Raw genomic sequence first — 12,502 nt, 5'->3', positions numbered from 1 at the left:
ACACAATCTCCCTCATTGCAATTTTCCTCCTCTCTTGTTTTTATTCTATTTACTGTAACTGTGTACTCAAAATATGACTGAACAAAAATAATCTAATGGACGACTAATACATTCAGGGCTGACGTGTGAGAATTAGGAAACAGAAACTAATCAATGAGTGTCTTCTTAGTGTAAAATATTGTATAGTTCTGGGAGTCATCAAGACCTAGCTTGAAATCCCAACTCCTTTTCTTACTGGCTGTCTGAGTAAATGAAAGACTCCCAGGTCTCAATTCCCTTATGTGGAAAATGTTCTAACGGTACCTACCCACAGAGCAGTTGTGAAGATTAAACAAGATGTTGGCAAGCACCCCTCCATAGTGCTTATTCAACAAATTAGCTACTTGAGTTATCTTTCGGAATCTTAAACTCACATAATGCCTTTCTTAATTCCTATGAGCACTTTTTGGCAAGACTTAAAAACACTGAATTTTATTTTACCTCTTCAGAAGAAACTGTTTTCTGTGCTCATCTTCTCTAAAAATATAACCCTTAGAATTTTCCATGTTTCGGGATGTCTCAAATAAATGCATGAAGAAGAAATTCCACCTTCAAGGAGCCCTTACAATAAAATAACCAAGGAAATTCTTACCTAGTTTTGGCAAGGAATAGGGCACTTGGAAGTAGTCTTCATAAAATTCTATTAATCTCTTTGTTATGTGGAGAGCGTAGTCCCCGGATCCTCTTCTGATAGCATCAGGTCTTGCATATAAGCGTACCTAATTAAAAATATATAGAAAAGTTACTTTAGCCTTTTGATCCTCCAATTTTATCTTCCCTGCATATATGAGCCTATACAAATCACTTTGAATACTACGAATATTAAGCAGCATTCTTGTTCATATATCAAAGCATGCTGTGGCTGAAAGAACCAAACTTGAACAATTAAAGTAACCAAGTCGAGCGAGTCACAGTTTCCCAGCTTTACAAGTTGACATAGAGAAGATTTATATTGCATCAAAATAAATATTCAAAGTTATCACTTACATGTGCTTGCTAGAGATAGGAAGGTACGGTGGATTAGTATAACGGTTTCCTGACTATGCTGAAAGCAGGCGGGATATGGTGGCTTGGCAGGAGAGAAAATTCATGGTTTGTTAAAGTAACACTGCAGCAAGCTTTGGAAGTATTACCAGGCTGAACAAAAAAAAAATTTACGCTTCTTCTTTTCTTTGGAAGCAACTATCCAATTGTCCTTATTCCCAATATGCAAAGTAGGATAGAAAACTTTTCATGTACATAAATGATTGCCATTTTGGAAGGCTGTCTGCAACCGTTGCCGGCTTCAAAACCAGCTGAAGTAAGTCATATTTCTAACACAATCTGGATACTTAATATTGATTTTCAAATCAAGCGTTGTATATTATCTAGTCCTTGGCCAAAAAGGAGCCTGAGGCAAAGAACATAAAACTGAACAAAACTAACAACTGTGCAGAAAAGGTTAAAATGAGATTAGTTTTCTTAAAGCTTTCATAAAGCTATCTGGCATCTTTCTTTCCAAAGGCTAAATCTGTTTTTCACAGATGTGGTCCCTAATCCTCGTATCAATTCTGTGAATAAGAAATATGTATTTTGTGGAGCAGCGGAGAGCCCGGGAGGTGGGTTTTACTCTTGCTCTGCCACTAACCAAGCTGGGAGATATTGAACAAATTACTTAACCTCTTTGGGTCTCAAGTGTTCTCATTTATAAAATGAAGGTGTTAGCCACCAGCTGGTTGCTAAAGTGCTTTTCAGTTCTAAAACACATTACTTCCAATCCCATTTTACAGATAACAGAGGTTGTGTTCTTCGCAAATCACTAAAAAAGTAAATGGTTTACTTGGTGTTTAGAAATGGATCTTTATATTCAACAGGAAGACAAAAGAGAGCTGTACCCAATCATATAAAAATGGATTATACAATTAACTCTTTATTATTCTTGCTTAAGGAAAGACAACAGAGATGTGTATAATCAAAAAGAGCAAAAAGTCAAGGAAAACACATTCTGACTTTGTTAGAAAGACCTGTAATTCAATAAGATGTTTACTAAATTCAATAACAATTATTTACTGAAATTGTGAAACGACTTCCCATCTGACAACCAAATGAAATATCAAATGTAGTTCACAGTTGCCTACAGTTTTGGTTGGCAGGACTATAAAACCAAACACTGTCAGGAAACACCACCTGCAACAGCAGAAACTACCACTCTCAGAGAGACAGCGGTTAGGACCCCCTACCCCTGACATCAACTGCTTACAAACATGCAATGTCTTAAGTTCCCAAAACACAGACCCTAAGGAAAGTATGAGTGTACAGGTGATTTATCAAGGAAGTGTTCTCAAGGAGAAACCTACAAGGGAGCAAGGAAAGCAATATAAGGCAGCATAAAAAGCCAAGCAAGGGTGTAATTTCAAGTGAAGTCCTGGCCTCAGCCTGATCCTACAGGGAGCTCTAGAGTGTAAATTGCACTGGTGAGTTTGTGCTGCCTTGAAGTAAGAGAGCTTCCATATTCCTGCATCTCAGTCATTGGATACTGGTTACCCAGGAGAAGGCATAAAATCCCAGGCACTTGTTCTTGAAGGATCTGGATGATGCAGCTCCTGTGGTCCAAGGAGAGTCCTTGGGAGAAGAGGTCAGGTGTGAACTGTTAGAAGCGAAAGAGTGAGAGCTGGGTGATAAGCACACCAAACAGGAGAGGAGATCTGGTCTGTGCACCAATAGCATACACTGCAGACAAGAATCATTCATTCCTGCATTCACTCATTCAACAAATATTTATTTAGCATCTGCTTTGCACCAGGGCCTGGACTAAGCATTTGTAAGTGATGAAGAAGACATGTTCTCTAACCACAGATGGTACAAAGCATTATTGGGAACAAAAAGCAATGAAAATACAATCCCCATTCTCAAAGAGCTTCCCATTAATAAAGGTAAATTAGATAATAATACCAGATAATGATGCATGCCATATGAATGGTAAGCCATGAGTGCCAAGCGGATACTGAGGAGAACAGATAGTTTTCAGAAGGGTCAAGGTGAAGTAAATAGTAAATTCATGTTAAAACCATAACCAGGACCACTGCAAAATAATGCAGCAAAAGGTCACTGATTTTACTCAAAAGGAGCATCACTGATTTTAGTAGAAACACAGCCATTCCTGTCAATCAGCTCTACCTGTTAGTCAAGCTCTCTGTAGGTCGAGACAAGAGAAGCACAATTAAATCAATCTGGTTGTCAAGATTTGATGGAAATGATCCATCCAATCTGAGTGAGAAGATAAAACATACAGAGTCTTCATTTACTCATTTAAACATTTATTACACGCCTGCTGTGTGCCAGGCATTGTACTAGAGAGTAGAAATAGAACAAGAAAAATTTCTGCCAGAAAGTAAACAAAACATTTACTCTTACTGCTCTTAAGAAGCTCACAGGGGCTTCCCTGGTGGCGCAATGGTTGAGAGTCCGCCTGCCAATGCAGGGGACACGGGTTCGTGCCCCGGTCCGGGAAGATCCCACATGCCACGGAGCGGCTGGGCCCGTGAGCCATGGCCGCTGAGCCTGCGCGTCCGGAGCCTGTGCTCCGCGACAGGAGAGGCCGCAACAGTGAGAGGCCCACGTACTGCCAAAAAAAAAAAAAAAAAAAAACAACAAAAAAAGAAGCTCACAATATGTGGAGAAACAAACAAATAAATCAACAGCAAAATACAATGTGAGAAATGTAACTGCATTTTGCCTTCCCTCCCATTACAATGGACCCCTGTAATATAATGGAATGAACTCCCATTACAAAGGACTGAGCTCCTACCCATGGCCAAACCCTCCACATTCTACCCCTCCTGCCTTTTCGAAGACATTATTCTCAAAATTCTCCCCTTTATCTCCCATATCACCAATTTATGCTTCCACACTGGATCCTTTTCATCAGCAAACACATACTCTGTATCGTTTCCTATGTTTAAGAAAAATCTTCGTTGACCACAGTTCCTCCAGCTATGGTTTCCAGCAACGGTCCTTGAAAGAGTTTCCTATATAGTTAGAATTAACATGTAAGTTAACATGCAAACTAGAATACTTTCAAAATAAACAGGAGCACTTAACACCCTGAGACAATAGGTATAAGTAGGGTGCTTGCCCATTTATACTCCCTGTTTCTGGTCTCTCTTGAAGTCACCGCAACAAGGCTTTCATCCCCACTACTCCACCAAAACTGCTCTCATCAGCATCACTTATGGCCCCAGGATGCCAAATCCAACCATCCAACCGTCAGCTCCCAGTCTTCAACATGCTTAACCTATCGGCAGCATTTGACACAGTTGATCATTTCCCCTCTTTCAAACACTTTCTTCACTTGGCTTCTATCTGGTTGACCACTCCTTCTCAGCCTCCTGGCTGATTCATCCTCATCCTCTCCCTCATCCCTCTCACTTCTTAATGTTGGAGGATGTCTGATTTTAATCCATAGACATCACTTCCTGGTCTGCACTCAGTCCCTTAAAGACAATATTGAGTCCCATGGTTATAAATATTATTTGGATGCTGAAGACCTACCCCATAATTCCAGACTTCCAACTGCCCACTGGACACCTCCACTTGGATATCTAATACGCTTCTCAAAATTAACACATCTAAAATCCAAATACTCAATCTCACTCTCTCTCTCTCTCTGTCTCTCTGTCTCACAAACACACATACACACCTGCTCCTCCTGAAGCCTTTCCATCCAGCTGCCCAAGCCCAATACCTCAAAACCATCCTTGTTTTCCCTCTTTCTCTCACACTCCCAAGTTCAACTGGTCATCATATCCTTTTGGATCTACCTTAAAAATATATCCAGAATCCAATCACTTCTCACAACCCCACCACCACCATCCTGGTCCAAGCTTCCTTCATTTCTTGCCTGGATGAGTGCTCTAATTTCCTACTGATGCCTCATCCCCTACTCCATTCAGCCTCTTCTCTACACAACAACAACAACAAAGTTCCAATTAAAATAAATATCAGGGACTTCCCTGGTGGCGCAGTGGTTAAGAATCCGCCTGCCAATGCAGGGGACACGGGTTTGAGCCTTGGCCCAGGAAGATCCCACATGCCGCAGAGCAACTAAGCCCATGCGCCACAACTACAAAGCCTGCACTCTAGAGCCCACGAGCCACAACTACTGAGCCCACGCACCACAACTACCGAAGCCTGCACGCTTAGAGCCCGTGCTCCGCAACAAGAGAAGCCACCACAACGAAGAGTAGCCCCCGCTCACCACAACTAGAGAAAGCCCACGTGCAGCAACGAAGACCCAACGTAGCCAAAAATAAATAAATATCAAATCATACCACTCTTCTTTTTGTCCTCTAGTGGCTTCCCATGTCATTTAGAGTAAAAGTCCAAGTTTCTACGAGGGCTCCCAAATCCCTATAAAAACCTAATCCCCTTTACTTCTTGTCTCATTTCCTACCATTTTGCTCCATACTAACCTTATGCCAATTATACACTAGCTTCCTTGGCATTCCTCAAACATGCCAGAGAGATTCTCTCATCAAGGCTTGGAGTTTTCCCCTAGATATCTCCACGGCTCATGCCCTCTCTTCCTTTAGATATACTTTTCCAAATATCTTTGCTTTCTGAGCTGTGCTCCCTCCCACCCCAGGACTCTCTATTCTCCTTCCTTGCTTTATTGTTTCCCATACATTTATCACCATTTCACAAAAGATATGCTTTACTTATTCATTTTGCTTCTGACGGCCTTTTTCCTAAGAATGTAAGTTGCATGAGGGCAAAGATTTTTATCTATTAGTTCTAACCATACAAAACTATCATTGTGCTAAGGCAACAATGTTAACCAAATGATAAGTGATTTTAAAGGCAACATTAAATAGTAGGACTTAATTATAGTACTGGTGGTAATTCATGGGGGGATATTAAGCTAGAAAATGATAAAGTTACTTTTGCATGTCAGAAAGATTACGTCAGTGACCTATACCAGGTGAACTGAGATATAGGGGGACGCTTGTGAAGACGTCCAAGAGAAATAAAATTAGAAAAGTGAAGAGATACATAGTAATAGGTAAGACTGGATACGTAAAGAGAAACCTCAAACCAAATTAAAGAAGGGCCTGTAAACCAAATGGTAGAATACTAATTCACTCCTATATGCATAGGCAAGTCACAGATTTTAAGCCACAGAATGACATAATCAGAATTAAGTTTTAATTGATGACGCTAGCTGCAGTACAGATGATAGATGAGGAGAGACTAGGATCAAACAAAGGAAATACGTTAGACTACTGTAGTGAAAGTTGACGGTGGTTTGGACTGAAGAGATGGCAGGAGGGATGCAGAGAAATGGAGAGATTTATTCAATTGGTCCTAACATTCTATTGACCAAGTCCTTTAGTTACCAAATAAAGCCAATTGTAGTCACATTCTTAGTAATGAACAATCATTCACCTTATCTGTACCTGTCTCACTCCAGTGCCCAGTTGGAACAAGCGAGACCAGCTGAAGGATGGGGGTGGGGGTGGGGGAAGTCCAAAATATTTCACAAACTGGATAATTCCTTTGTTGTTAATCAAGAGTTGGCTGTGCAATAATTCATTTTATTACTGTGAAAAAAAATCACAGTTGTTTTCTTCTTTTAGAGCAACTAGTTCTACTTAATCATAACATAGAAACTAAATCTTCAAAAAGAGTTATCACTCAAAAGCAATGAAATATAATTTTATTACACCTGCTCACTTGCTCATCTGACATTCCACGACAAGAGCCCAGCTCTGAAAATGTAAATTGCTAACCAGGCTTTATCTCTCCCTCTGCGTAGCTTCTTCCTACAACCAATATAAACCAAACTGCACATTAAGGTCCAGTAGAAACAACATTATACTAGGAACTGGCACACAGGGATGTGAGACTCAGCTTTCTCAGTAACGACTGTCAACTTGGGAAAGTCTGTAAACTTCTCTGGGTCTCAGTTCAGAGTTCCTTCCAGGGGTAATAGTTTATCATTATCTATACATCATATTAACCCTGAGAGGCTGGTGCATCATACTAATTTGCCTAAATTGTTCTCATCTAGTCACTAATTATTTTGAAAAGAAAATAATGAAAAGGTTTTGTTTTTAATCTTCACTCAGTTTAACTCCTTGCCATTTTTTGCTTCCCTTGAAAATACATACCAACTACTCAGCCGTCATTCTCCATCCTTTAATCGAGTGTTCCTCTTTTTATTTCCCTGAACTGTCCATGAACTTGGTACTGATCAGACAGACATAACTATAGTAGTCAGCCAATATGAAATAGAAGAAGCTGGCCTTGGAAAACATGATCTTATGGCCCCACTACTGTGGGAATACACAGCAGCAATGAGCTAAGGTTTAGGAGCTACATATTTTTGATCCCATAGAAAACTTAAATGCCCAAAATAGGTATTCCTAGGGGGCTTCTGTTTGACCCAGTGGCCTTTACTCTGTAGTTTCATGGACCCTCTATATTTAAAGTATGTTTGTTTTATCTTTTTATAGGATTTTAAGTCCAGTCGATCCTTGAACAACATGGGTTTCAACTGCACAGATCCACTTATATACGAAATTTTTCAATAAGTACATTGGAAAATTTTTTGGAGATTGCAACAATTTGAAATAAAAACATGAACCACGTAGTCTAGAAATATCAAAAAACTTTTAAAAAGGTGAGACATGTCATGAATGCATAAAATATATGCAGATATGCATATAACATACCAAATATGTGTTAATTGACTGTTATCAGTAAGGCTTCTGGGTCAACAGTAGGCTCTTAGTAGTTAAGTTCTGGGGAGTCCAAAGTTATACATGGATTCTCAACTGTGCAAGGGGTCGGTTCCCCTAACCCCCTTATTGTTCAAGGGTCAACTGTGTTTTGATCATAGAAGGGGGAAAATACTAAAGGCAGACACCATCACCCCATTGGTCATCTCACTTTCTCACAGTAACAGGGATGGCAATTAAGTTTCAACTTATTCTAACAATTGAGAGTGGCTTCTTTTTTCTTTTTTCTTTTTTTTTTTTTTTTTTTTGCGGTACGCGGGCCTCTCACTGTTGTGGCCTCTCCCGTTGCGGAGCGCAGGCTCAGCGGCCATGGCTCACGGGCCCAGCCGCGCCGCGGCATGGAGGATCTTCCCGGTCCGGGGCACGAACCCGTGTCCCCTGCATCGGCAGGCAAACTCCCAACCACTGCGCCACCAGGGAAGCCCCTGAGAGTGGCTTCTTAGAGAACATGTCAGGAGAAAACTTGAGACCACATCTGCACTTGTCAGGAGAAAGCACCATGATCTGTGAAATGCCATCTGTGCTGCTAGGGGTAGGAGGGGTGGCACTGATGGCAGATATATGCCATTATTAGGACAGAAGATTCTTTGGAAAGGAGTCATAATGGTAGGAAACTTTAGATAAGTTCAAACTGACTGTCTCTGATAGCTGTGCAACTCAGAACATCAAAGACAGTTAAATGACGTCATCAATGGGATATTTAGTTAGTTAGCTACTAGTTAATGAGCATATATTAATGGTCATGTGCTGACTGTCCAAAGGTAAGCAAAAGAGACATGGTCTCTTCTCTCAAGAAGCTTGCAGTCCAGTGGGGAGATACAGCAACTAAGTCTAATCATTGAGAAAATCAATGTGGACCAAATTTACAATGGCTCTTCAAAGAAGTTCTCTCCATAGAGATGGTGATTCATCAGAACAGGGACAGAGAACCATGGAAGTGAAGAGAAGCAAACAACTATTCAAGTTCTTATGTATAATGTTCTACTTTCATTGTATTAAAGATTTCAAAGGAAAAGTAAAAATATATATACAATTGTAATATAATGCAAATAAGTAAACACATGCAGTTGTCAGAAATATTATAAAATTTTACACTAAATAATTCTGGAGACTTTCTTCTAATAATTTAAAATACTTCACAGATTTTCTTATTTATCTTTACAAAATACCTGTAGAATCAGTATGGTGTTCAGCAGTGAATTCTGATTTTGTAGATGAAGGATCTGAAAAGAAGTTTTTCTATAGTCACTGAGCCATTTTAAAGGACAGTGAAACTAAATTTCTCTAGTATCTTTCTTCTAGACTGTTTTAATTATTTGTTGTGTTAAAAATGAATTGTGGTAGTTGCTATACAATTATGTGAAACAGTGTGTAGTTACACCATACAGCAAAGGGAAAAAAAAATTTTATAGCACTAGCACACCTGTTAAATAAAGACTTGAATAACATTTGCTCTGATTTGACGTTTGTAGTTTGGTATGTTAAGTTAAATAAACCTTCTGCCTTGCCAGAGTTATTCTCTGAGAAAAGTTCATACTGAAAGAGTACATTAAGAACTTTGGAAGACACAGAAATTATTTCATGCCTTGCAAATTTCACTCTAATAACAATAACAAATTTGCTTTTCCTTTCACCTAACTGAAAAAAATCAGTCCCTTTCTTTAATAACTGCAAAACAATGATGTGTTGTCACTAAACTCTCCACCATTACAGCTGAATTCATTCGCCTATGTGAATATAATTTGATTTGGGGGTTCTTCATACAAATCAATAAAACAAAACAAGCCAGGCAGAAGGGAGCAGGTGCTTTTGACACTATGTAGAAGAAAAATACATCGATACAAAGAGGGAAGGATGTTGTAAACAAGAAGCTAAAAGCCCAAGAGTATTCGTCTTCTTTAAAATTCGGAACATACCGGGTTTTTTGCAAAGAAAAAGGAAAATAAATACACACAAAACTCTGACAGAAACAAGGAGCCAGAACCCAGATGCACAAGCCAATAAACATAAGGAGGAGGCTGCAAGGGGGATGGGGAAGGAGCTGGCGTGACTGGAGCAGGTGGTACAAGGGCAGGAGGCAGACCTTGCCCCCCAAAGATTGTTCTAATCCTTAGAACCTGTGAATGTTATCAAAGGGACTTTGATTGTGATTAAATTAAGAATTTTGACATGAGGAGATTATCCTGGATTATTCAGGTGGGCCCTAAATGTCATCACAAATGTCCTACTAAGAGGGAGGCAGAAGGAGTTTTGACTACAGAAAAGGAGAATGCAACAGGATGACAGAAGCAGAGAGAAATGTGAAGATGCAAAGAAGGAGAAAGAGCTCATAAATCACTAAATGCAAGACATGCAGCTCTAGGAGCTGGAAAGGCAAGGACCAGATCCTCCTCTAGAGCCTCCAGAGGGAACCAGCTTTGCCAACACCCTGATTTCAACCCTGTTAAAACTCATTTTAGATTTCTAACCTCTGGAATAGGAAGAGAATAAACTTGTATGGCATTAAGTCACTGAGTTTCTGGTAATTTATTACAGCAGCAATAGGAAGCTAGTATAACTTTTTTTTATCTTCATGCCAGTTAACACACTGATTTGTGTTAGATTTTCAGCTTCATATAAGAGCATATTTTGTACTTCTCTGTGTGTCACTCTTTCTGTTGTAGACATAATTATTTACAGCTTTCAATCTGCTAATGTTGGCACACCTGATTTACTTGCATATATTATTACCAAGCACATAACACATTATTGCATGTAATTGATACACACACACAAAAGTGAAATGACTGAGTAAAAGAATCATCTACAGCAATAATTTTCTAAGTGTTGTCTCATTATGCTTTGCAGCAGAATCACCTGGAGTAATTGTTTAAAATTCAGATTCCTGGGTCAATACATTGCAGAAATTCTGAATCACCTCTCTCCATGGGACCCTAAAATTTTCATTTTAACAAACTTACCAATTGAATTACATATACACTAAAATTGAAGAACTACTGGCCTAGAGTCACCTAAGAACCTTTAGTTCATTCAGCCCCACAGCAAGCAAGCCTCAAGACTGGAAAGAAATATTTAGCAAAAGACTAACACATAGGAAAACATATATATCCTTATTCCTTAAATCTCTTTCAACATCAAAGTCTTCAATGAAGATACATTCAACATGACTGTTATTATTTTTAACTCGAAAAACTAATCTTTCTTTCCCCTGCACAATAAACTATAAACAACAGATGAGTCAGATCCAGTGTTTGGAAACCAGTAAAAGTTGTTTAATACTGTCACACCCCATAGATAAAACGGTAGCATTTAATCCCTCTCTGAGATAGAGTACATCTTTTGTAGTAAACTGAATTGCAAGTTTGTTTGGGTTTTTTTAGTGAGATAGAATAAATGTAGAGAATTTCCTTGTTAAGCCATCCATTTTATGCCTGGTCAAATTTCTTCAGCAAGACTGACACCCAAGAACATCTACTTGTAAATACAGGAGCTCAGGGCTCAGTTGGATTCAGTTTCAATTTGTTTTGTCCCATCTGTCCTTTTATTCCCTGCTTTCCAGCAACCTGTTGACCTTACTTTTATGTATGCCACCTTCTCCTCCAACTCAGCACCATCCAGTTCAAACAGAGCATCCCTCCTGCACCAACCCTCTCTTGTGGATCTTTCAATGATGCAGGCAGCCTTCCACTGCCTAGGGGTCAGAACTCAGAATTCCTTTGTCCATTCACTCATTTAATAAATATTTATTGAGAGTCTACTCTGTACCAGGTGCTCTTCTAGAAAGTAAACCAAACAAATAAAAATCCCTACCATGGAAGTTTATATTCTGGTAGGAAAGATGGATAAATACAAACAATACAAATAAATGCTACAAATAATACACTATAAATAGTAAACAATACAAATAAATACAAATAATATATAGCATGTTAAATAGTAATAAGTGTTCAACATTAAAGTAAATCGAAAGGAGTTAGAAAATGTCAAAGGCCACGGAAAGCCTCACTGAGAAGGTGGTATTTGAGTAAAAATATAAAATAAGTAAGGATGTGAGCAACGTGGATACAGATTCCAGGAAGAGCTACTTATGAGTGTCCTGAAAACTTTCATTTCAGTCCTCAAGCCTCCCCATTCAACTCTTTCTTTAAAGAAACTACAAAATATTCCAATCATAGAGAAATCATATAGAAAAGTACAGTACAAAAGTACAGTATTCTTATACCCCTAACAGATTTAAATAACGTTGATATTTTTCCCCATTTGCTTCAGATATTTTTTAACCATGTAAGACATTACAATTCCATTGAGGCAATACACCCCCTTCTTACCACGCCCCTCCCTCCCACTCTAGAATTAACCATGGCCATGAAGTACAGGCTTCAGTAGACTTTCAATTCATGTTATAATTGTCCTTCGTTTTAATGGGCATTACCAATTTCTCTTCAAAGGAGCTATACCAATTTACATCCCACCAGCAATGTATGACAGTCCCTGCTTCCCCACATCCTCATAAATTTTGAAATGTATGTTCATCAATGGTCATAAAATGGTGTCTGGTTGTTAGTTGCAATTTGCATCATCCTAGTAATGCAGGTGTTAAGCACCATTTCAAATGTATATTGGCTTATATGTTCCTGTTCTGCAAACTGCCCTGTTCCTTTGCCTAGTCTTCCATTGGATCACTT

General features: G+C 39.0%; 1 protein-coding gene across 1 annotated transcript in view; it reads right to left on the bottom strand.

Moving 5' to 3' along the window:
* The window catches only part of TRHDE (thyrotropin releasing hormone degrading enzyme), a 398,603-nt gene that overhangs the window by 278,186 nt on the left and 107,915 nt on the right, over positions 1-12,502 (bottom strand). The window contains exon 3 of the mRNA XM_027107052.1: positions 632-758. Coding sequence (XP_026962853.1) covers positions 632-758 — 127 coding nt within the window. The remainder of the gene's footprint in view (positions 1-631; positions 759-12,502) is intronic.

The sequence above is a fragment of the Aethalodelphis obliquidens genome, unplaced genomic scaffold (genome assembly GCF_003676395.1).
Source record: "Aethalodelphis obliquidens isolate GAN/ISIS:26980383/991018 unplaced genomic scaffold, ASM367639v1 scaffold8, whole genome shotgun sequence".
NCBI classification, from domain to species: domain Eukaryota; kingdom Metazoa; phylum Chordata; class Mammalia; order Artiodactyla; family Delphinidae; genus Aethalodelphis; species Aethalodelphis obliquidens.
Note: the sequence above shows the minus strand (reverse complement) of the source record. Positions and strands in the feature narration are given on the sequence as shown.